The sequence below is a fragment of the Sciurus vulgaris genome (genome assembly GCF_902686455.1).
Source record: "Sciurus vulgaris genome assembly, chromosome: 15".
Classification (NCBI taxonomy): Eukaryota; Metazoa; Chordata; class Mammalia; order Rodentia; family Sciuridae; genus Sciurus; species Sciurus vulgaris.
The window spans coordinates 87,099,579-87,124,182 of record NC_136476.1 but is presented as its reverse complement, the minus strand read 5'-3'; the positions used below and the strand labels follow the sequence as shown (position 1 = coordinate 87,124,182).

At 54.8% G+C, this 24,604-nt stretch overlaps 2 protein-coding genes across 8 annotated transcripts in view; one reads left to right on the top strand and one right to left on the bottom strand.

The window, feature by feature from the left end:
- Positions 1 to 472: 472 nt before the first annotated feature.
- On the bottom strand, positions 473 to 9,134 carry SPACA9 (sperm acrosome associated 9). Of its 4 annotated transcripts, XM_079111786.1 has the most exons (5): positions 8,796 to 9,134; positions 4,133 to 4,313; positions 1,759 to 1,961; positions 1,235 to 1,382; positions 473 to 545 (listed from the first exon to the last, which is right to left on the bottom strand). In XM_079111786.1, the coding sequence occupies exons 2-5, from the start codon at positions 4,274 to 4,276 to the stop codon at positions 534 to 536; spliced, it is 507 nt and encodes a 168-aa protein (XP_078967912.1). In that variant the 5' UTR covers positions 4,277 to 4,313; positions 8,796 to 9,134; the 3' UTR covers positions 473 to 533. The 4 variants fall into 4 exon arrangements, with proteins under 4 accessions (XP_078967912.1, XP_078967913.1, XP_078967911.1 ...); XM_079111787.1 differs by lacking the exon at positions 4,133 to 4,313 and adding an exon at positions 8,575 to 8,655 and having other exon boundaries at positions 473 to 1,382; positions 1,759 to 1,975; XM_079111785.1 differs by having other exon boundaries at positions 473 to 1,382.
- Positions 9,135 to 9,224: 90 nt separating this feature from the next.
- The window catches only part of AK8 (adenylate kinase 8), a 114,952-nt gene continuing 99,572 nt past the window's right edge, over positions 9,225 to 24,604 (top strand). For 2 of the 4 annotated variants that reach the window (XM_079111767.1, XM_079111766.1), the window contains exons 1-4: positions 9,225 to 9,342; positions 11,361 to 11,445; positions 17,458 to 17,507; positions 19,967 to 20,080. In XM_079111767.1, coding sequence (XP_078967893.1) covers positions 9,259 to 9,342; positions 11,361 to 11,445; positions 17,458 to 17,507; positions 19,967 to 20,080 — 333 coding nt within the window. In that variant the 5' untranslated portion in view covers positions 9,225 to 9,258. Of the gene's footprint in view, positions 9,343 to 9,515; positions 11,079 to 11,360; positions 11,446 to 17,457; positions 17,508 to 19,966; positions 20,081 to 24,604 lie in introns of those variants that run through there. The other 2 variants (XM_079111768.1, XM_079111769.1) reach the window with 2 other exon arrangements.

Genomic DNA, 24,604 nt, shown 5'->3' with positions numbered 1-24,604 from the left:
CCTGCTTCCTGCCCCTCAGGCATTCTGCAGAAGGTGGGAAATCACCTTACATGATTTTGGGATCTACCCTGGCTTTTGATAGCGTGGCCTGGGACACTGGGGAAAAGACCCTCGTGATGAACTGCATCACAGTGGTTTTCAGGTGCTTGCCCTGGCCTGGCTGGCTGGATTTCAGAACTGCTGCTCACAGCAGAAGCAGCTCCTTGGGGATGGACTTGAGTTTGTCTGGAATTCAGGTTTTCCAGATCTCTCAGTAGACAAGGTGCAGGTCTGTGGGCTGGCCTGCTGTTCTCTAGCATGGGCCTCCGAGTCAGGCCCTTTCAGGAGGCGGGGGCCCCTTATTGGCAGCAGTTTCTCTGCTGTCTGCGAGGGGCTTTGCCTGTGTGGTTACTGCCCAGTGTCTTTTGATGTCTTAGGAGAAATGCAGGTTTTCTTTCAGGGAGAAGTCCCACAAAACCAAGCAAGCCAGGCAGAGTTGGTAGAACGCTTTTTATTCTTGATTGTCTCCCCCCGAAGAAGCAACAATACAGAAGCTAAGTCGTCCCCTGCGAAGGGAAAAAGCAACAGTCAGATGTGTCTTCTGGCAAGCTCAGAGCAGACTCATCATACAGCGTGGGGGCCGTGACTATGCTGTGGACATCAGGCCTTGGTCCTTGCTCGGGAACCACAGAACAGAATTCTTCTGGAGAGGTGGGCGCACCGCCTTTCTTTCAGCATGCTGCCCCTCCCTCCCATCCTGGGAGAGGGAGCATCCCTGCCCTGCAGAGAGCTGGTAGGGCAGGGAGCCTGGGCGTGGGTTCAGCGCCCTTGCCCTGGGACACCCTCTACCAATACCGTTTAGGCAACTCATTAAGTGGGGATCCTCTTCATCTGCCCAGAGCTTAGAAGCGGGAAAGTTACAAGTGAAAGCAAGAGAAAGAGATTCTCAATGATGTATTGGCCCCTGGGGTTAACAGCAGAGGCGTGGGCACCAGTGGGAGTGGATCCATGGGGGAGCCCACACTGGTTAGCAGAGCTCCCAGCCATGCAGCAGGCCCCGGGCCTTGAGTTACAGCTTCCCACCGGGAGGCCTCCAGGGAGGCTTGGAGTGTCCTTTGTCTCGCCCCCTGGGTTTGAGGCGATCTTTTTCCAGCTGCCTACATTTGTGCTTCCCTAACCAAAGCTGGGTGCCTGTGGCCCAGGCAGGACAAGCAGCTGCCCTGGTGGCATTCTGGAACGCTGCGGGCTCACTCACGTGCTGCAGCACTTTGCGGGGCAGCTTCTCCGAGTGGGCGATCCACTCTTTCATGAGGTCCAGGACAATGGGGATGAGGCTGACCACGCCGCCGTAGTGGTTCCTGGCCTCATCGCAGCTGAGGTGGTTCACCACGTCGTGAGGGTACCTGCAGGCCAGGGGAGGGGGAGCCTTGCTGTGCTGACTGGCTGGCAGCTTCCAGACCTGGCGTTTAGACTCGGCCCCCACCAGGTCCAGCTCAGGGAGCCCCAGGTGCTTTGGAATGAAAGTCAGAAGCTGAGAACCACTTCCCTGTGGTGTTAGGAAACTGGATCAGGAGCCAAGGAACCTGCTGTTATCTTTTCAAAACATGCTGCCTGTGTGTCCTACTATCCGTGACCTCGTTTTAAATAGGTCTTGATTGACAATCATCCCAGTAAATGGATGGGATAAGGTTCCCCATGAAGGAAGTGTGCACAGCCACAGGGGAGAACCCCAACTCACTGCACACGCAAAGGCCTTATCAAGGCCCAGAAAGGACTTACTTTGCTCTGAGGCTGCTCAGGTCATTGCTTGGGCTAACCAGGGTTTTGCATTTCTCAAGGAGGTTGTTTGTGACTGGTGTGCCAGAGTGCAGGGCCTCAAAGTGCTGGCAGAGCTTGTTCAGCTCTGAACAGATGTCCAGGAACATGAGCAGAATGCGCCTGTCTGTGGAGTTGTTACAGTAGTGTTCCGTGTAGTTCTGCACCTGTAAAGGCCAGTCTGACATGAGCTGGGGATATGCCAACCCCCACTGGAGCACCCTCCCGTGTTCATGAGGGAGATGCCAATCACATTTCGGCATTCTGGTGTACAGACAACAGTTAACATTGGTGTGTTCCAGGCACTGTGCAAAATGTTCAGTCTCACTCCTCTCTAAACCCTATACATTGGGTAGGTACTTTCTTAAAATCCTTATTTTACAGATTAGTACCCTGAATACTGGAGATTCAGAGGTGAAATGACCTGCTGGGGCACCAATGGAAGTGACTTAGCTGAATGTGTCTCCCAGCTCAGTGGCTCTGGGCCCATCCCCTGCACCATCCCGCGCTGTGATCCTGAGTCAGCCACCACCTAAAGCAAAAGGGGTTGAGTCCCAACTTTCATACCACAGTCCCACTGTGAGTACCCCCTTAAGAACTGTTGTGTTGGGCCGCCCTTAGCAAGGAGGAAACAAGGGGCAAGAAACAGCTTTAGCTGTATTGCATTTATAAGAGAAAGGAGGGAGAGGTGGATAAGTGGGGTGGGGGACAGGGTGATCCACAGGAGAAAAAAGTCCCCACCACACACCATACTCAAAAATCAACTCTAGGAATGTTAGGAGCTTAAATGCCAAAAATAAGACTTGAATGTGTTTAGAAGATGTGAACCTTTCTCAAAGAAGACATACAAGGATGCTAAGAATATTGATTCTCTGATCTACTTTCAACTCTTTTCCTTGCTGGCTGGGGGCGGGGGGTCCTCCCTGGGTGGGAGTCTTTCTCCAGTTACCTGATACCACCCAGTGACTGCATCTGAGGCCAGGCCAGGCAGGAGGCCTGTGCTCCTGCTGGGAGGGAATGGGTTGGGTCCAGGTTCCATTTACTTACCACTCATTCCATAGCCAACTAGCTCTCACCAAGATCTGATGATGGGAGGGGTATCACTGCCTCCCCAAGTACCCAGAACCTTCTCAGGCTGCAGTTTCCCTGTTGCTAAGGGATGTCTTCCTGAATGGTCTGAAGTGGTTCCTCCCCAGCTTTGTCAGGGGAGAGGCTCTTATCCACAGCTGCATGGGCACCTGTGGCGGGCAGGGTGCTGCAGCATGTGGTAACCACAGCAGAGCTGTCACTAGGTGTGTGCAGGCAGCCTTTGGACACCTGGCTCAGGGAGGGCAAGTGGGGCTAAGACCCAGCACTGGAGACGGGGAGTCAGAGCACAGGGCCGGGGTTCACAGGAGCCTCTGATGAGACTAGGCAGAAAGGCCACTCCTGCAAGTCTCACAGCTCAGGTGCAGACACCAAGGCAGGTGGGACTTCAGCTACTTTTGGAGATTGAAAACCTGTCCAGTGCCCTTAGAAAGCCAAGCTCCTGAGGGATGTCCAGCTGATGCACATGCATCAGCTCAGGGTCAAGAGCGAAGACATTTGGCAAAGATTGTTATTCCTCTCTGGATGTTAACCATTTTTCAAGTTAAAAAATGGAGGTGGGGGTGGGCATGAATTGTACAAAAATCAGGAAAAAAAATGTTTTGTGTCACCAAGGACTGCCTGTTCTCTGTGGCCCTATTTCCCCTTAGCTGTTCTGAGTCCAGTACCCACTCACACCCATCTTGACCAGCAGCTGTGCTTCAGCAAGCTGACTCCCTCACAGTGACTGCTCTATAGACCAGGCCTGGCCTATGGGTGTGGCTCAGGCCCCTAAGTTCGTGGTTAGCCTCCAAGTTCTGTGGAGCAAACTGGACAACAACTAGCCCTCAAGGGACTAGAGTTAAATAAAAACACCTGCAGAAGTGACTAGCAGTATGCTTGGCCTGCCGCAATTTGTCAGTCCCCTGCAGAATGTGGTGACAAGGACCACATCCATCTTGATCACCAGTAAAGCTCCACTGCTCAGCCCCCAGTGCTTACTGTGGGCCAACCTTGGGCTGAGAGTTTCCCATGATGGTTTCACCAGATAACTGAGGCTTAGTGAGGTAAGTAACCCAAGGTCACAGAGGTGGCAGGTGGACCTTGTCCTTGGCTGGCTGAGTCTGGTAGGGGAGGAATGAAGGGAACTTGTTCCATCAGTTAGGATCAGTTAGGATTCAGGCCATGAGCTTCCCTTCCCTGGACTCTTTCAGGTGTGGACAGTGGACTGGGGAGCGCCCTGTGACCCATGTCAGGCCCTGCCAGGTGCCACCTGTCCAATGCTGGAGATGGGCCGGATCTTGTCATGTGCATTCTCCCTGCAGTGCTCCAGAGCTGCAATAAAGGTGAACTGCTGCTGTTGGAACAGCTTGTACTTCTGCTCAATGCCACGGAGGGTCTCTTTGACCTCATTCATGGTTGTCCTCTGTGGTCACTTATAGGACAGGCGAGATCTACGGAGAGGAAGAGAGCCATGAGGCCTCAGGGGCCAGAACGAGGCGCCAGCTCCAGAGGGAGGGAGGGGTTCTCTGGAGAGGATACCCACCCGTGGCTCTATGGGCAGTACCCTGTTGAGCCTATCCCCACAGCCCCAGGGATAGGGACTATTTCATCCCTGCTTTATGAGGAAGGGAATCAGGGTCCCAGGAGACTACACTTGCTCAGGATCTCCCAGGTTATCCATGACAGTGCTAAACCTGACCCTTGTCCATGGGACAGTCTACCATGAAATGTGACTTCCTTCCCTCAAGACAGTGTCTCTTCCTTGGCTTCTGCAGACTGAGTGTCTTAATGCACACACACACACATGCACACAGCCTCCAGGACCTCCCCGTGGTGCCAGCACAACCTGGGAATCCAGGGATATACCCACAGGAAGAAGAAACAGCAGAACACCAGTTAAGACCAAATGACTTTAAGACACCAGCCACCATACAGGTGGAAGAGTGGGAATTCTGCAGGCTAGCTGGGAAGGGTCTGTGCTGGGTTGTCCAGTGTGAGAAGTTGCAAGTCTCCCTGCTCTGTACTTGGGCCAGGAGCCCTAGTCTCAGTCCACGTGACACGCAGGCCTGGCCTTGAGTGGGAACATTAACTGCAGGAATGCTCTTGTGGTTCCTGGTGTGATGCAGGTGGCCCACGAGCTTCTAGAATCCCTCGTGAGCAGAAAGGGCAGAGGGTTCTGTACTCTCTGACTTCTGTTTTTCTAAGCCTGTGTAAAATGTTGCAGAACACAGACATACAGAATGTTAAGAGCTGGAAGGGTCAGCAGGCCAACTCCCCTTGACTTGTGGGATGGAAAGGAGGCCCAGAGACAAGGGATTTGCCCAGAGTGTCAAAACAAGTCTGGGCCAGAGACACCCCTGGCTCCACACTTCCCGATTAACCAACATCTTCACTCCTGCCACATGTGGCTGTACCTTCACTGTCACCAGGTGCACGGACTCCAGCATGCCAGCCTGTGCTTCATGAGTGGGGGATCAGAGGAGCCTGCACCAAGGTAGGGACCAAGCAAGGTATCCCAAGTGGAAGGAGCAGGAACATAGCAAGGACGGGTGAAGAAAGCACACTGCCACCTTCCAGGCAGGCCTCAGGTGGAGGACTGAAGACAGGTGGATCTGGGAAACATTTCTTCCTTCCTGTCCCCCTTGGCACCCTGAGCACTGAGCAGGGCTTGAGTTGGAAGCACATCTCTATGGCAAGAGGAGATGGCAGCAGGGAATGAAAGGAAATGCAAGAATGGACAAGATGTCCCACAAAATCATGGTAAACCAGAGAACTCGCAGCCCACTGAGGGTCCTGACATTCGTGCCTCATAAACTTGAACAGGCTACTGCAGGTTCAGGGGACAGTGCCAGCCAGCAGCAGGGAGAGCTACTGCCTGCTGGCAGCTGGTGTGGCCTCATCCAGGGCTAGGCGGCTTCCTTCTCCTCAAGCTCCCCGCACTCAGCACAGCATCTTAAGTGGGGAAGGAAGGGCAGTGGGGTTGGTGACCCACTATTTACCAAACACCTGCCATGTCTTTGGCCCCCTTCGTAGAGGGCAGAAATGGCACACTTGGGCGCACTGGGTTTCTGTGGTCCTTCCTATGAAGTCAGGCTCACCAGGGATGGGACTAGGGTGAGGGGAAGGAGTCAGCTGCCCCCAGGCAAAACTTGAGGGAGAACCAAAAAGTAATCAAGAGAGAAAAATAGTTTTAAAAAGGTGAACACAAAACATCTACAAAGAACAAAATGACAAAATTTTAAGGAAAAACAGGATAGTGCTGAGCCTCCACACTGGAGTCTGTGGCAAAAGGAAGACTTAGGTTAATAGCATCTGACTTTTATTTCAATTTTTTATATTCTAAATGGATTTTAGCATTAATTTTGGTTTTTAGAAATACTGTTAAAAATTTATCTTGGTTATCAAGATTTTTGGTATCCCCTTATGTTTATAGGTTTTAAATTTTTTTTTTTCAGTTGTCAATTGACCTTTCTTTATTTACATATGGTGCTGAGGATGGAGCCCAGGGCCTCACACATGCGAGGCAAGCACTCTGCCAGAGCCACGCCCAGCCCTCCCCTTACATGCTTTGCCAAGACAAGTGCCTTGCTTGCCCCACCCTAATCCAGACTGGAGTTTACTGACGACTCAAAGGGAGGACCTAGGAGAGTCAGTGATGCAGAAGTGGATTTCCAGGGGAAACAGGGAGTGCTCCCGTTCAGCCTGGACTTTACCCACAGTGCTGTCGTTGGGGGTGGTTAAAATGGCCCTGAAGTTACACAGTCCAGGGTTCAAGTCCTGGCTCCATCCCTTTGGCTGGCCTCAGGCAAACTACTCCTCAATGTCCTAACCTGCCATAGGGAGACAGCAAAATTAGCCATCCAGTCTTGGGATGAAACCATGAGGTGACAGGTGTACGGTGTAGACCCTGAGCCTGCAATGTGGTGATACCATCATTGGAGCCACCAGAACTACTGGGATCAAACAGTGTGCACTGCATGCAATGGTAGGGGACTGCCACTACGGTGGTGTGCACCTGGAAAGAATCACCTGCTGAGGGCTTGGCCTGCTGGGGAAGTGGAGGTTGGAACCTGGACTTGGAAGGCAGGCTGGAGAGGTGGGTCTGTGGGCTGGGTTGAGGGATGAGGATCAGGAATATTGTGAGCAAACACAAAAGAGGGGGCAGCAGACAGGGCCAGGCCTGGGATCAGGCTGGGCATACAGAAGAACTGTTGGAGGCTTCTAAGCTAAGGGGGTGAAAGCATGGCAGGCATTTGCTCAGTAGGTCTTCACTCTACCAGACCCTGTCCAGGTGCAGGGCTCTGTAGCATTGGCCAAAGTGGTCTAGCCCCTGCTCTGGAAGAAGCCAGCTGTTAAGAGTAGGAGATCTGGGCCCAGATGAGGACATAAAACTGCTTTGTGGGTATGTGGGAAGGGCAGATGGTATAGTCTGCAGAAGGGACTTTGCAGAGGGTGGGTGTGGTGTGGGGCAAAGGATAGGCATGCTCCAGCCCCAGATCCTGGCTCTCCCTGTCTTCTTAAGAACAGGTGGTCAGGGCTCTAACTAAGCCCTGGGCATGCTTTACCTTGAGTTCTCCCCACAGCCTAGAAACAAGAGGCCACGATTATCCCATCTGGCAGATCAGGAAGCTGAAACCATGCAGCCAGGAAGCGGGCAAGCCTGGGCTTCACCCGCAGCTCTGCCTAGCTTTCTAGTCTGGGCTCTTAACTTGGCTCCCTCGCTGCTGGTTCCTTAGAGACAAACTTGCTACAAATCAGACTGACTGTGGCTGGGGGTGGGGACAAGTGGGGGAGATAGCAAGGACCTGAAAATTACTGGACCCCTTTGAGGGTCAACCACAAGCTAGACCCTGGACCTCACTCCCAATCCCACTTGATTTCCCTTTTACCCACCCCCAAAGCAACGAGGACTAGGATTCCGGGGGCTGTCTTTGTGTCCAACTCCCTGCTATCCTCTTGGGGATTCCTGAGACTGCCAAGTTCTCCAAAGATACAGCAATACCTTGGCTGGTGGCCCCAAGAGCCCCTAAGAGCAAAACTGACTTGGTTCTTGATCCTAGCAACTTGTGACATGCACACCAGGAATGTCAACGAGAAGTGCTGTAATAAGCTATCCAAAGTGATCATCCCTTGAACAAGAGCTCTGCAGCCAAATTAGTGTGGATGAAAGGCAGAGGGTGCAGGCACTTCTGGATCTAGGGGAGAAGGCGAGAAAAAAATGATTACCTGATAGATTTTAGGCTTTAATTGATTTGTATTTTCCCAGGCTGCTAAAGAAGATTAAATCATGGTATGAAAAGCGCCTAGGGCTTAAAATAAATGAGGAGAAAGGCACGTCATTTCAGAAATGTCCAAGAAGCAAACTGAACCTCTCTGCCACAAATTGCAGGCTTGGTTGTTGTGTTCTTTGTTTGGGGGAGGTAGCTTCCTTTTCTTGCCCAGCTGTCTTTGCAGATGGGTTTGACAAGCCCACCAAGATGTGTGCACTTTGAGAAAGGAGTTTTTGGAGAAAAGAGGCAGCACTGCTGGTTTTACTTTGGAGAGTGTCTATGGGCTGGAGTCAGGATGCCTACTTCCAGTTCCGGATCTCCCTCTGCTTTAACCAGTGACCCTGGGAAAGATTTTCCCCCTTTCTGGGCCTCAAATTGTGCATGTGTAAAACGAGGGACTCGTCAGTCTGATCCTCCAATTTCTTACCTGTAAAATGGGAACGACGGCACCTATTTCACACGGCTGTCGCAAAGATAATACTAACTGCAGCCTCCGCGCATCGCGTGCTCACTGCGTACGTGTCTCTGTCCAGGAAAACTTCACTAACCCCCTCCCGGCACCAGGAAGGGAAGGGAGGCACAGAGTAGGCAGCTCGCCCTGCGGAGCCCCCAGCCCGTCGCGCTGCGTCCCGCCCACCCGCTCGGCCCCGAGGTCCCCTTTACCCTTGCTTGTGCTGGACCGGCACAGAGCGCCGAGGCTGGCGGGACTCCGTGGGTGTCTGGGCCCCTGAGGGCGGGGAGGCCCCGCTTAGGGCTTGGGAGGCGGGAGTGGGCGGGGTGGCCGCCGGCGGGGGCGGGCCGCGGCGCGATTGTGACTGCGGGGCGGCGCTCGGGTCACGTGGCCGTCGGGCCGCGCCGGGGGTCGGGAGGTCGGGAAGTTTCCGGCCGCCGCGCGGGCGCCCTCCCGTCCGGAACGCCCGCGCCGCCCTGCAGATGGGGAGGCCGAGGCCGGGAGCGCAGAGCCGGGCGCGGGCAGGGCGGGCGGGGGCGTCGGCGGGGCGCCGGGCTGTCGCGGCCACCCGAGGCCCCGCGGGGGGCGTGGGCGGGGCGTGGGCGCGGCGCGCGCTGATGACGCGGCGGGCGGCGCCTGGAAACGCAGTTGCTAGGCAGCGCGCGCCGCGGCGACATGGACGCTACCACGGCCCCGCACCTCATCCCCCCCGAAATGCCCCAGTACGGGGAGGAGAAGCACGTCTTCGAGCTCATGCAGGTGACCCGAGACCCGCACCGAGGACGCCCGCTGCGGGGCTGAGCGCGGGCGGGCGGGACGCGGCGGCGGCCGGGCCCCGGCGCCTTCGAGGCCCGCGAGCCCCGCGGCGTCCCCGCCGCCCGCGCTCTCGGGCGCAGCTGCGGCGCGCACGCCACGGGGCCGGGGCCGAGCCCGGCTGAGCCAGCCTCCAGCAGACGTGCTTCCCGTGGAAACGGACTGCGGGGCCACGAGGAGCCTGCGAGGCGCGCGCGGTCCAAGAGCCGAGCCACGCGTCGGGCGGCGCAGGGGCGCGGGGCGCTGAGGCCGGGTCTTCGCGCCCTGCCAGGGGACTACCCAGGAAGGCTTTCCGCTGCCCCCTTCCAGCCCTTCCCTACTTGGGTGCTGCCGCCAGGGTTTTGACCATTTCCATTTAAAATTTTTTTGTTTTAAAATAATTTCCAACTTAGGAAATCACAAAATTAATATGGATGCCAGGTGCCAGTGGCACACACCTCCGTAATCCCAGCTTCTTGGAAGGCTGAGGCCGAAGTATCAAAAGTCCCAGGCCGGCCTGAGCAACTTATGAGAGCCTGTCTCAGAATAACATTTTTAAAGGGCTGGAGTGTAGCTCCGAGGCATCACTCCTAGGTTCAGTCCCACAAATAGTATGGAGTTCTGGTCGCTTCACACAGGTTCTCCCAGTGATGACACAACACAGCAGGAGTCCATTATCAAAATCAGAAAACTGATATGGGGCACCATACTGCAGGCTTGGTTTGGCCTTCTTTTATTTTCACCTGCACAAGTGTGTGTGTGTGTGTGTGTGTGTGTGTGTGTGTGTGTGAAATGTATCAGATGTATAGATTCACATAATCACTGCCGCATTCCTGTTTTAAGCATATCTTGAAATCGACTCACTTTTGAAAATTAACCTATTTTGCCTTATCTTAAGCAATCTCTCTGAAATTACAGATTTGATGAGTTTTTCTTAAACACATTAAAATATGCAACTACATCATCATGAGTGAACTGTCTAAAATCATCTCATAACAAAGCCAGTGACAGGCAAACATGGATTTAGTTCATCTGTGTCATTGAAAAGGTGGAGAAGCTGAGGCTCAGAGAAGGGAGGGGACCTGCTGGTGAGACTTGGAGTGGGGCTGGAACCAGGACTTGTCACAAGTCGGTGTTCTTTTTACCACCCCACACTCCTTGTGCCTTCAGGACTGAAGCCCCTTCCCCTTCCCCCTCATCCCACCAGCCTCAGTCCTATCAGCCACAGGTCATTTCTATGCCATTCATTCAAAAACCCTGGCAACTGCTTGCCCTTGACATGTTTGTTCAGTTGAATTAAATGACCAGAGTTTCTGAGGACTATTTCCATACTTGAGTGATAACTATTCTACCCCCTCTGGAAGGACCCAGGTAGTAGCAACCCAGGTACTTGACTGTGTCCCCAAAAACATGCCCTGGGCACCTAATGGGATTACGATGGGCCCTGGGGGTCCATGCAGACAATGAGATCAACAGAACCCATGGCCTGCTGGGATGGTCAGGCAGGCAGGGACAAGGTGAGGCAAGAGCAGGTGTGCAGGGAGCATGGAACAGGTGCGGGCTCCTAGTGCACATGATCAGAAAGGTATGTTCCCATTGAAACCTGAGAACCGAGTAGAAGGTGGCTAGTACAGGAATGAGGAAGAAGCCTTCCAGGCTAAGAAATAGCATCTGCTAAGACCCTGGAGGGGCCAACAGTGCAGGTGCATGGGAGGAGGTTTGTATGGGTAATATAAGGGAACCAGGGAAGAGGGCCTGGGGCAGCCTTCTGAGTCGGGGTGCTGACCCTCCAGGTGCCTCACCACCCAACCCCACTCTTGCCTCTGCTCATGGGCACTTCAGCAGATACCAGCTGGGGCAGTGGCTAGATCCCAGTGGGAAGGAATGTTTGGCCAGGTGCAGTGGAGAGAGCAGCCCATGTCCGGTAGTGGTGGCAGCCAGGGCCCTGTGGATTCTAAGTGCTTCTGTCTGCCCTGTGCCCACAGACCATGCTGGAGCAGCTCCTGATCTACCAGCCCGAGGACCCCATCTCCTTCCTGATCAAGCACTTGCAGCGTGACAATGATAATGGTGAGCACTCGGTGTGCAGCCCCTTGCTCCTCCAGAGTCCCTGACCCACCCTGGGCACAGCAGGAGCCACTCTGTCCTACCTGTGTCTGAAGGGAGCTGGAGCAGGGAGGGGAGGGGCTTTGACAACTTGAAGTGGTTAATTGAAAAATGCCTTCATTTCTTTTGGAGCCCAACTAGTAAAAATTCTCTTGCTAAGTTATTAAAATGCAAACCTCAGAATGGCCCACGGAATCAATTATTAATGCCTCTGCCTGCCCTAGCTGATGTCGCATGTTGGATTTAAGCGCTCTGATCAGTCCTCTTGTCAGGTGTGTTGGTTTCTGTTCTACCTAGACATGCAAGCACTTGGGCTTTTCAGATGGTCTCATTATTGGTGCCAGCTAATGAGTTTCAGGGCTCCCCAAGCCTCGGCCAAGTGCAGGTCAGTCAGGCCCATGGCCAGAGTGCAGAAGCAGGAGGAGGGGCCCGGAGGCCCTGGAGCGAACAGGCCCCTCACTCTATGGTGCTCTGGGTGGGTTTGCCAGGTGGAGGGTTGTGCTCTCCTGAGTGAGCTGTCAGGAGAACCGACGTCCTGGAGCTTTGATGACTCACTGGAGCATGGCTACTTTGAAAAGTCAGTGCTGGTGTGGCTGAGAGGGGCAAGGCCTGATGTGCCCGAGGTGGGGTTCAGACAGCCTCAGGGGAGAAGCAGCACTAAGTTGTTGGAGGGGGAAGGAAGCTCATGACTGCAGTGCCCCATGGCCTTGCGCTGGGCTGGGGAGCATCAGGCGATGGGCTTCTTAGGCCCCAAGCCATTGCATAGACCTCTGCCTCAGGTTCCAAGAGAGCCACCAGTGCACTTTTCTGAGTCTGCATTCAGGCCTGAGTGTCTGGGGCTGGTGAGAGCCCATGTGCCCAGATGGAGGCAGAGCCACGATGGGCCATCCGACTTGCCCTTTGCCCAGCCCCACTGACCAGCCCTGATCGACTGTTCCCCACAGCGACCCTCAGAGGCCTTGCTCCCTGGCTGGTTGTCTCTTACGTGGTGCAGCGGGAGGGTCTGCCCTCAGAAGGCCCAGGCCTTCCCTCACCTCCCTCAGCAGCATTGCTTCATTTCCCGGAGGAAGACGTTGCCTGCCTCTCCCTACCCTTGGGCAGAGCTGGAGCTGCATCGCTGAGCTCCGCCTGTTACTCCAGCGCTGCTGGCAGCACTGCTGCCCAGGTTCACTGTCCCGGGCCACCACCACCAACGGCTAAAGCAGGCAGAGGGGCAGTGAAGTCAAGAGGCAGAGCAAGGTGGAAGTAAAAGCAAAGTGCAACTCAAAGGAGAAGGGAGTAGGAGCCAGGCTGAAGTAAGAGGGGTTGAGCCAAGTGCAGGAGACAGGCGAGCCCCTCCGCGTTCCGCCTCAGGTCTGCAGCCTCAGGTCACTGTCTCCAGAGTAGGAAGTGACAGTGGGGTCCTTGCCCTCGCTTGGTGTCAGTCTCCCTCTGTGTGGAATGGCTGTGTTCAGTGAGTTGTGACGGGGGCCAAGAAGCTCTGACCTGGTCCTTGGTGGCTAGTCATTGACAACTGAGGGGATGACAAGGCCATGTGCTTCTGTAGGGGACAACCTTGGGGGCTGTGGTGTTCAACTTTTGTTGGTGAAGAGCTCAATGAGATTTTTCTAGATTAAAAGTTGTGCTTGATGCTGAACACCCGGGGTTGTGCTGGCATTTCCTACCTGTCCCGCCTGGGACCTGTGAGCCCTGCTCTGTGTTCTGAAGCCACTAGCCTCCAGGTTTTGCTAGGCCCTGGCCTAGAAGCTTGAGAGTCTGAACCCTAAGGCCACCCTTTCCTCACGTTTCCATCTTGCTCCTCTGCCTGGGGATTTGTTTCAGTGTCACACTGCCGAATTGGGACTTTTAAGTCCCAGTATCATTCTGGTTTGGACGCAGCTGCTGTTGGCAGGACAAGCACCTCCTCTCTTCGTGATGGCCCCCTTGCCAGCCCCTCATCACAGGGGTCTTGGCTTTCCAAAGGCAGCCCTCCATGGAGCCCCTGCTCCTTCCTCCTGGTTGCCTTCACTCTCAGGCAGAGGAAAAGAATCCAGACCCGCTGTTTGGCTCCTAGCCACGGATGCCTCCATCTGCCCTCCAAGCTTTCCAGCCCACTGGTTCCCAGGTGTGGTCACTGGGTCCTGGTAGCATTGTTTGGGGGTTAACTTGTTCCCTCAGCCTTCCCCACAACTCGTAGCCCTTGGGCTGGCAGCTCTTGTGGATGCTGAGATGTTCTGTCTGTGGGCTTCCCTCTTCTTGCCCAAGCTGCACACAACTGAAGCCACAGCCTAGGAGGAGGGCAGGTGGGGTGCCACTTGCTTTTGTGGCTTTTCTAAGAGTTGCCTGGACTCAGTTCAAGTCGTCCCTGTTGTGTTCTAGAAGAGTGCAGGAGGCTCAGTGGGGTCCCATGACATCCAACAAACATTTCCAGTGTCCTAGATAGTTATGGGATTAGCAGGTCTCCTTCTGGCCAGGCAGTGACCTGTGTTAACTGGAGCTAGGACCTCAACCCTCTGCCTGCCTAACTTGGACACATGTGACACTGGCGTGGCTGGGGCAGCAGGAGGGGATCTGGACTCATTCTGCCCCTTGAGTGTGCACAGGAGGGAGGGGAGGGAGCCACAGCAGGGCTGGCAGCCCCTTCGCCACGAGAAGAGCAGATTTAGTACAAAGTGAGCATTTACAGTGGCCCTGGGCAATATTAGAGCCGGCGCTGGTGAAGGTAATGGTGTGTTTCGTCTCCTATCAAACGTTTGTCCAGGAAAGCTGTGTATTAGAGCTCAATACCTAAGGGGTTCTTGTGAATTTTAAATCATGCTCCTAGTTAAACCTCAAAAGGCTCTGTGGATGGAAAGGTTCTTTGATTTCCTTTGAAGTGGTTGGAGGAAGTTGATTACTCTTGGCAGTCAAGCAGCCTTTTATGACACTGTTTATAAATAATTACTTATGAGCAGGCTAGAGTTTCAAGGTGTTAGATTTTAAGAACTGAAATTAATCACATAAATGAGTGTGAGAAATTAGGTGGGGAGAAAGGCCGTGGATGTTCCCCTATTAAAGTATTTTCATAGATGTGTACAATTTGGGAGCCACTTACAGAAACCCGGAGGGGGGTCCCCAGCTGTCTTGGGCCCAAGAACTTTGCCAGAACAAATGCACCACGTAGGCGTTGGACTGGTCCCAGAATGCCCTTGGTGCCAGGCGTCGCCCCTCTTCTCAGGCCCCACCAGCCCTGAGCTGGGCGAGGTCTGGCCCGTGTTCTGGGGAACAGCAGAGGCCTGTGCTGAGAGCCCCTTTACAGCAATGGGCATGTTCCCCCACCCCCGGGGGCCAGGCCAGCATTCTCCTCTGACCTGAGCAAGCCTTCACTTCATGGCATAAGGCCACCTCCCTACAGTCCCTCTGTCCAGGCCTTCCATTTGTACCCCAGCTTGTCTCACCTGACTAGGTGTCTCCAAAGCCCCCTCGTTTCTAGACTGGACCCGCAAGTTATGTTCTCCACCTGCTGTGACTTTCTCACCCAAGTAGAGGGCCCTTCGAGGACTTTCCCCAACTTACAGGCCCAGAGAGAGAATGGGCCCCCGAGTCCCTGTCCTGGCTCCCACCCCAGATGTTGGAAGTGCCTTCTGGGCTTCCGTGATGGCTGCGATCTGGGCCTGTAGCCTCAGTTGCCCTTGTCACATGAGCCTCTCCCTGGGGGCTCCGCCAGTCCTGGTTCTGGGCAGCAGTGGTAGTGTGGAGCCTGTGGCCGCTCACCCGTGTCGGCATCATGGGCACAGGCTGTGGTGTGGAGTTCCTGGCACAGTCAGGCTCTTACCCCTGGACCATTTGGAGGCCTTAGTTGGCAGGCAGCCCTGGGCCTGCTCCCAGCCTGCACAGGACTCTCCCGGTCACACTGGTCTTTGACTAAACCCTTTTTCTGCTTCACTCAGTCACCTCTGACTGGCAGAGGGAGTCCTTTGTAAGGTGGCAATAATGGTGATGACAAGGGTGAAAGACACTCGTGATTACAGAGACAGCCAAGGGGACCCCCATGGGTGCTGCAGGGTGAGCAGCTCCCGTGGGGAAGGCAAAGGGGATGAGCCTTGGTACCCACCCTCAGGGAGCAGCTGCTCCCTGGTGACAGCCAGGTGGCCGCATTCCTGCTGGGGACGAAGCTCTCCAAGGTGAAAGGTGAGTCACTGCACGCTTGGTCAAGAGCCCCCAGCAGGAGAACCAGGACAGAAGGAGACGTTGGGGGCCCAAGGGCTGCTGGTGGGTAGGAGCAAGGAGGACATTCCCGATAGGGCAGTGACAAGTGACAAGTGAGGAGTGTGAAGAGACATCTGCAGGAAGAATGAGAAAGGCCACAGTGCCCCAGATCCAGGAGGGACTGTTGATTCTTTGCCCCAGCTAGGTAAGGCTCTGGATGGGAGGCCAGCCTCCTCACAGCCTTCGGCCAGAAGAGTATTGCAAGCTATGTGGGCAGAATGTGTTTGACTTGAAGAGAAGAGTGTCCCCCATGGTTTGCTGAGTGGCAGCACTGCAGTACTCCTGGGCAGGAGCCAGGCTGTAGGAGGTGCCCGGGCTGCCCTGTCCCTGGCTTCCACGCCCCTCGTTCACATTGCCACCGGCAGGAAGCACGGTGGGCTTCAAGAAGCAGTCACCTCCACTCCAACATCAGGGCCTAGTGGGCCAGCTTTGTAAATATACAGAGGTGTACAAAACCTCAGGGGGGTGAAAGCAGTTTGTTACGGACACCTAAAAGTCAAGCAGCAGCAGAAAGCCATGTCCTGGGGAGAGAGTACTTCCCTGCTGGAGGCCAGAGCCCAGAGGCTGCTCAACCCCATTCCCAGCTGGTCAGTCACCCATCCTGCTTGTCTCAGCAGCCTCCAGCCCAGAGTGAAGAGTGCTCTGGAGTGTCTGCACAGTGGATCAGTGAATCATCTTGAACTTGCCTCCTTTCCCCTGAAAATGTGAAGTGCCATGAACAAAACTCTGTTTAAACCCAAGCAGCCTGGCAGGGCACAGCAGTGCTGACCATTAAATTGCTGGCCAAGAGGAAACCATCTAGCTCCTTCTCTGTCTATCCCCAAAGTAGGTCCTACACATCCCTCTGCACGGTTGAGATGCCCTCCCGCTGGCCTGGCAGGAACGGGCTCTTTGTGTAGACAGAGGCTCGGCGAGTTGGAGCAGTGTTCCTCTGCCCTGCGGGTCAGGGCCTCGCTAAGATGACTCACTTAAGTGGGGGGAGGCAACGTAATCAAGAAGGTTCTCAGCGAGAAGCTTCTGCAGGTTTGTCTGTCCAGACTGTGTCCCGTTTCTGCCGCTTGATTCCAGCGCGCATGCCCGCCTGCTCCCCTCCAATGGTGGTCTTCGCTCCTGATCTTCAGCACCTGCTCCCCAGTGTGGGAGCCGCTCTAGGAATCCTGCAGGGCCAAGAACATTCCAGAGCCAGGGCTATGGCGACAAATGAGCTGCCAGTTTCTTCCATTTGCATAGAAATGCCCATATTTGAAAACAAAGACTTTCCTGTCTTGGGTTTTATAAATCTGGCCCAGGCATTCCAGGCCTTTTTCCATTATTCTCCTCTATAAAATGACGGGGAATACAATTTGCTAAGTAAAAAGGCATAAATATAAAAAGAGCTTTGAAGGTCGATTTACATAAAATACAACTTTATTTGAGAGAGTGTCCCTGAGACAAAGTCCCTGTTTAAAATGCTTTATGGTGTTTGAAGTCCCAATTGTTCTCGATATTTATTAGTTCGGCAAACAAGTTACCGTGTCCAGGTCCCCATGGAGATAGAAAAATAAACCATCTCAGTGATCACTTACCTCTCTAAACACAGAGAATATGTTCTATGGTGCGAGCGTCTCTGAGCCACTGGGTTACAAATGACCGTGTCACCAGCAGAAATGAAATCTGGGGAGGAGAGAGATAAATACACCCAGCGCGCCACGGGCATGGGAGGCCGCTTGTCTTCCAGAGTGGTGACATTCAGGTCTTTTTATTCCACAGTGCCGAAGATTGTGATATTAGGTCCGCCCGCCTCGGGGAAAACAACTATCGTAAGTGTGTCATGTTAAGCGCTGGGGCTCTGCCATCTCTCATTTGCGCTCCGGCAGGAAGGAGCCCAGGCCTCAGTGGCGTGTCAGCGTAGCAGGGCCGTTCTTCTTCTTTGCCTTCTCTTCCTTCTTGTTTCCTTGTTACAAAGCACACGTGTGTTCTTGATGGAAACCTAGGAAACACAAAAATATCGTCCCCCCTCCACCCAGGGACAAGCAGACTTCAACATTTTGGGATGCACCTTCCAGAGTGTTCTCACGCCTACATGAATGCTATCTTTTTCTTTTTATATACTCTTACTTGTAGATGGACAACAATACCTTTCCGCTATTCATTTATTTTTATGTAGTGCTGTGGATTAAACCCAGTGCCTCATACGTGCTAGGCAAGTGCTGTACCACTGAGCCATGACCCCAGCCCTGTGAATACTATCTTTGCACATCCTTAGCTGTAGCCTAGGAGACATTTCAAGAAGTAAGAGTGTTTGGTCTTAAGATTCAGCCTTAAAATTTTAATTATGAAATATTTCAAACAATCAGAAAAGCACAGAACTAATTCATAGGTATGCATGTGCCCAACTCCAGATCTTACACAAGCTTATCATTTTTCTATCTTTTCTTTGGTCTCTCTCCATTTTAAGGAAACTACAACTTTGAAGATAATGGGAAATAGCTCAGCCCTCCCCGCCTCACCTCACCGACTCCCTCCCCCAAGGCAAACGCTGACCCGAAGCTGCTGTGCTTCATTTCACCTATGGCTTCAATCTTCAGGTCCACTTTTTTTAATAAATATATATATTTTTAGTTGGCCATGGACCTTTATTTAATTTATTTATTTATATGTGGTGCTGAGAATTGAACCCAGGGCCTCATACATGCCAGTCAAGTGCCCTACCACTGAGCCAAAACCCCAGCCCCTTTTTTAAGTGCCACAAACGTGTTGAAATTTGAGTCGTGAGGTAGGACACTTTCCTCCTCCTAAAAGCTTGTTGGTGAACAGCAGCGAGCTGTCCCAGGGGCCAACTCATGGCCCTGTGCACCCCTCATGGACTGGAATCCTAGGGCGGCCTGTTGCCAGTTAACTGGCACCTGAATTCCAAAAAGGAGTCACGCTGGCCGATCTTTATGCAGAGCACCCTCGTCTGCTCTGGCTTTGGAGTCGCACAGCTGCTCCTTCTGTCCAGCTGTCAGCCCACCCTCTGTCCCTGTCTAGTTTGTCTCTGGCTCCTCAGCATCAGGCTGCCAGTTTCTATTCCTTTCCACGGCCCACTCCCCGAACCCAACCTCTCTCGCCGATTTGCTTTAGAAACTGGGGCTCCCAGGCCCACGGGTCATTAGCATTATCAGGGTGCTTTGAAAAAATGCCAGTTCCTAGGTTTCCCTATGGATCGACTTCACCAGAATCTCCCAGGGCAGGGCTCAGAAAACCAGTTGGAAAAGGCTCCCAGGCAGATTTTGACATAGGGCCCTTGAGTGACAGTCTGCATTTAGACAAGCATTGCACCTCTCTTCTGAGCTGAGTGTTCAAGGAGAGGCTAGATGCTCAGGGGAGGGTTTCCCTTTGGGAAAGGGCTTCTGTCCTGTTACCTTCAGGGCCATCCTGGCCTCAGTCTGGCCCTTCTCGGATCACTAGGAGGGATTTGCTGGTCAGAGCAGACTCAGAGTGCAGAGGCCTTCCTTTATCAAGTCCCTATAAGGTTGAGGCCATCAAGTTTGTCCCTCTGAAGAATCAGGTTCTGGCAGGTGGCAGCTGGCGTTGAGGCTCAGGCCTCGGGTGAACGCACCATGCCCGCCCTGAGCACAAGTGTGACTGCAGACGCAGAGATCACTGTAAATTGCAGGCAGGGCTCTTGCCCCGCATCGTCCCTGGTGCGTCCTAGCAGGAGGGGCAGGGAGAGTTAAGGTCCACACCAGCCCAGAGGACTGGGAGGGTCTTCAGAATCATCCTGGTGCTGAAATGGGTGCCAGCATTATTTTGGTGCTGAGAACATTTTAATGCATCATTATGCCTTAACATGCATTTCTGGTAGGCCCTGCATCACAGTCATCAATGAGCTCATGAAAATGTCATGTCCCTGTGTTTAAGAAAGAAATGAACAGCGAGTGGGGGCTGTGACCATATTTTTGTCCCCACCTTTCCTGGCCTAACCCTTCCTTGAATTAAAAACGTGTGGCCCACAGAAAGGCAGGCCAAGGGCAGCAAGGGCCTCCCTGTCAGTAGGTAGGTTTCCAGCTTCCCGAGGAGTCAGTGGCTGGAGCAGGTGCATATAAGCAGGAATCAGGCTGACAGGGACTTCGCAGGGTGCCACCCCTTGGAGCATCAGCCCAGTCACAAATACTGATACCTCCCCACAGCTGGCCTTTTCTGGTAGAATCTCGAAGGAGCGGGGCATTGAATAGAAGGACTCTCAAGGTATTCACTGTGCTCGCTCAAGCTTTCTTTGCTACTTTCCTTCCTTCAGGCAATGTGGCTTTGCAAACACCTGAATAGCAATCTCCTCACCAGGGACAACTTAACAGAAAGAAAATCTTCCTCTGTGGCCACTGAAGCCAGAAAACATTACCAGAAATTCAAGGTAGGCTTGGCCCTGAGTGCAGGGGCTGGGACAGAGTGACAGCCTTCCCAGCACCCCTTCACCTTCACCCCTCTCTGTGCCCAGCCAGTTTCCATTTCCTTTTGGATTGAGAGGGGTGAAGTCAGACACAGGCGAGCTGTGATGGAGGGGATGGTTGGAACCAGGTCCAGCGTCCTGGTGGGGAAGTGGCATGATGGAGCGAGGAGTACTGTTCTGTCCTGATGGTCCAGACTTGCTCCTTTGCTTCTTAGGTCAGCCAAGCAAAGAGATTAGAGGCAAAGCAGTGGTCTCCATCTTGCAGATGGTGGACCTTGTGGCCTACCCAGGGTCACAGGGCTGAGCTGGGCTGTGGGTGGAAAGGGCATCAGCACGTTCAGCTGACTGAAAGCTCCCGAGCTGGGCCTGAGGGGCATTTTCCTGTGGCACAGTGTCCACCCTCAGGGCCAGGTAGCTCCCACCTACTCTGTCTCTTTCACGGATATCATGGGAGTGTCCTATGGGGACTAGACATGCTGTTTCCAGCCCCCGCCAGCCCCATACTTGCCCCACACCTTTTAAAGGGAACCATGGGGCTTGGGCATGTCAGTTTCTCTTCAGTTCAAACAGAAAGTCTTTCTTCAGGATCCCCTTGGAGCATGAAGCAGGGCCCTCCTGTCCTGGCGATCTTCCCAAGACCTGCTTCCCTGCTTGTAAGGGGACCCGGCGCAGGGGAAAGGAGCCTGGTGTCTCAGGGTTCAGCGTGTGCTGGGCTCTCCAGGCCTTTCCCCTGGCCTCCTGGTCTGCCTGCAGGTTCAGGCCACTACTGGACCCCTCGGCCCTTCCATAACTTAAAATCCAGAGCGTGGGGATCCTGCGTGTGCATCAGCCCATGTGCTAAATGCCAGCCAGACGCAGCCAGCTGTGACACTCACACCTGAGACAGAAACGTGATGTTTGATGGCATCTTCAAGCCAAACTTCTAGACCTCATCAGGCCAAAGGACACTTGTGTCAATAGTGCACTTCAAGTTGAGTGTAACAGATAAAGACAGTTGCCAAAAATCTGACAAAAGTGGAGAGTTGAGGGTGTGATGGGGGTGGGGTTCCGGGGACACTGTCCCTGGTGCCGACAGGTGCTTATCCTGCATGGTGGTTGGTTCAACTCTGTCCAGGCCTGACCGCCAGTGGGCGAGACCTCGGATCGCCCTGCTGTCTCTGTCTTCATCCAGTGGCAAGGTCATTTCCACACGTTCCTGTGGCCTCTGTTGCTCGAAGAATTTGGGAGTGGTTTCCAGGCCTTGGGGGCCACCTGTGAGTGGTGGCTTGCAGGACACCTCTCCTGGCCCAGTCCCTGGCTGCAGGTGGCAGGAATGCACCCGGGCTGCTCGGAGCAGAAAGGTGGACCTGAAGGGGTCGTTGACTCCTGGGACGTGACTCAGCAGCCAGGAGTGGAACCTGGGCCTCTCTTGGCCTCTGGGGCACGTGTCTCTTACCCATTCTCTGCAGCCCCCCCCCCCCCCCCGTGTTTCTTATCTGTAGTCTTGTCACTCGTGACCACCACTCTGTCCCAGCTCTTGCGTCTTCTGTTCAAAGTGCCCCCAGAGGCAGCACTGAGGCCCCATTCTCAGGAAAGATCTGCCCCAGTTGGCTGGTCAGGTGTCCCAGGAACAGTCAGCTTTGGTGGGGGGGCAGAGAGGGCTGCATGAAGCCCTGGCACAGGGACATGGCTGTGAGTCTCAGGCTGGGGGAGGGCTGTGCTCAGAGATGCAGGGTGGTGAGGCAGACCCCGGGCCCAAGTTGTCCTATGACAGCAATTTGATGGGAAAGAAGGAAGACCTCACTCAGGAAGATCCGTCACCCACTGTTCCCAAGGCGCCCCACAGTCCTGGGGGACAGAGCTTCAGGAACACCTGCCCTTGGGGTTAGGAATGCGGTTTGGGAACGTGGCTCTGCCAGACCCTGCTTCTCCACGGTGGGGAGGTGGCTCATTTCTAGGCTGCAGATGCCTTATTAGGTTCACAAAATTCCACCAAGAGGAGGAAGTTCAGGAAATTCCTCCTGGGCTTCGTTACGCTAATTACCAGCACATTTCAGACCTCATCCGAGTGCTTCCCAGGGTGTCTTGTTGGGGTTCCTGGCTCAGAAGCAAGGGCGGAGGGGAAGATGAAAGCCAAGGTCGAGGCCTGATCAGGCGGCAGCCGGTGCTGCAGAGCGGGGAGGGAGCGCTGAGCCGCCCCTTGCTGCAGAGGGCCGCCCGGACGAGGCCTCTCATTGAACATCTCCTGCGCACTGACTGCTGACTTGAGTCTTTGAGGCTCTGCTCCGTTTGCAAGCACGATGATACCTCAAAAACCTCCTCTTCTGCTCGTGGCTCTGCCCTCCCCGGCCGCTTCTCACCTTGCCAATACGTTTCCCTCTTAGGCTTTTCCAGATGGCTCCTGAACTGCCTCCTAATTGCCCCCATATGCTGAGCACAGCTCTCAGTGCTGGGGAAGAGGAATTCCTCCCTGCCCCTGGTGTGTCTGGCCACAGGGAGACCAGCAGCGCTGCACACTAAGCACGCGCCAGGGGCTGGGCGCCAGCAGGCCTTCTACCCACCAGTCGGTGGCAGCTTGGTTGGCTAATGGATTTAGATCGATTCTGAACCACCTCCGAAGGCCTGGGCCCTGGCTGGGACTGAGGAGTGTAGGGCTGTGAGGCCCAGGGTGCCCTGGGGCCACGTGCAGTCATGCCAAGAAAAGCACACAAGGGACAGTCCTCCCAAAAGTGCTGAGCAGTTATGGGGAATAGGCCACTGGTTCTTGCTTCTGAGTCCTGCTGCTGTCCCCCTCACTGCTGGCCACCCTCTCCAGCCAGCCTGCTACTCCCTTCCTGGACCAGGCTGAGCTGAGGTGTGAAGCCCTGGGTTCCTCTCTCCTGTCCTTCCCTCCACCAAGCACTGGGGGCAGTAGAGAGGGACAGGCCTGGGCTGGAGACTTGGGGCAGAGGAAGGCGGGCCACCTAGATAAACCCGTGAACAGGCTCTTCGGGCTCCCTTCTTCCTTTGAAGTCACCAGCCTTCCCCTGCCCTGGTGGGCCTGGCCAGGTGCTACATCATGGCCTCTGTTGTCTTCCTTCAAAGATTCTGTCCCCTCCGTCTTCTCATCCCCTGTCCCTGAAATCTCCCTTCCAGATTCTAGGGGACAGGCCTGCCAGCTCCTGCTGCTCTGGCAGCTCTAAGCAGCTGCAGAGACTTTGAGAGAGTCATCTAATGAATTCTCTGAGCTCCAGTACCTCCCCTGCAGGAGCCCTTTTAGGGAAAGGGTGGGAAGGGAGAGACCAGACACCTTAGCTTTCCCCCCACTTCACCCCTGAACTTGATATTGCAGATCAGAATGCCTGTGGCTTCTGAGCACACGTCACCCATCATGGTGACACAGGGACATTAGGGTCCCTGAGAATAGGTTCTGGTGTTAGGTGACACAGGCTCATGTCAAGCCAGTGTGAAGAAGCCAGGCTTGGACCAGTGAGGTGGCCGGGGGCAGAGCCTTCTTCCAGGGAGGGCCGCGCCCCTGCCCGGCTGGGGCGAGCACAGCCCACCCTGTCCTTGGGCAAGGAGGCAGTGGGTGTGTTCCCCTCAGAGCAGGGAGCCCAGAGGCCCAGTGTACCCGGGCCAGGCCTTCTCTGTGACCAGAAGTGGCTTCACCAGGCGCTGTCCACTTGTCCCTCGTGCTCCTTCAAATCCAGGCTTTGAGGGGCTGGATTGGGAGAGCAGCACAGAGCTCAGGCGGAGGGAGCCGACTCCTGCAAAGACATCTTGGCAGGGCTTCAGGAAGCGGCCCGAAAGCCCCCACTGCTGACGTGACACATCAAAGCTGGCATCGAGACAGCAGAGCGGCAGCGACAGTGGGGGGCACTTGGATGGGCCTTGCTCAAAGCCGCAGGCCTCTTCCTGTGGCGAGGGCTGCAGGGGGTGCCGCGCCCCGCCCGACCTGCTGCCTTTCAACCCCAGTTCTTTGACTGGTTGCACCCCACTGTGTCCTCGACTGGCACCCTCCTGCGCCCTGACTGGCGTCCCCCTGTGTCCTGTCCGTGTTGGAATTCTGCCGCCTGAGTGGGTGTTGTCAGGGAAGAAGACAGCCTCAGGATGGAACCAGCTCCAACGGGTTGGGAGGGGGCCTGAAGGGCCAGGAGGGGGTGGGGGAACGGGCAGGACTGCCTTCCGTGCTCCCCACAACCTGGGAGGCTTCCCCGGACACCTGGGATCTGTGGGCACTGGCGAAAGACACTTCCCTGTCCCTCAGCCCTCCCTGGGCCTAGGTGTTCTCCAGGTGACATCCTGCATCCCGGCCTCCACATCACCTGAGGGCCTGTGGGGATGTGGGTCCTCAGCTCCGCTCAGACCTCAGGACCCATCTGCAGGGTGGGCCAGCAAACCCTCCCACCAGGCTGTTGCTCAGAGCCACTGGCTTAAGCAAGAACGGGGGCGCAGGCTGGGGTGGGGGCTCACAGTCTCATAAGGACACAGGGTCTGGAGAGAGGGAGCAGCCAGGCCTGGCGCGGGCCT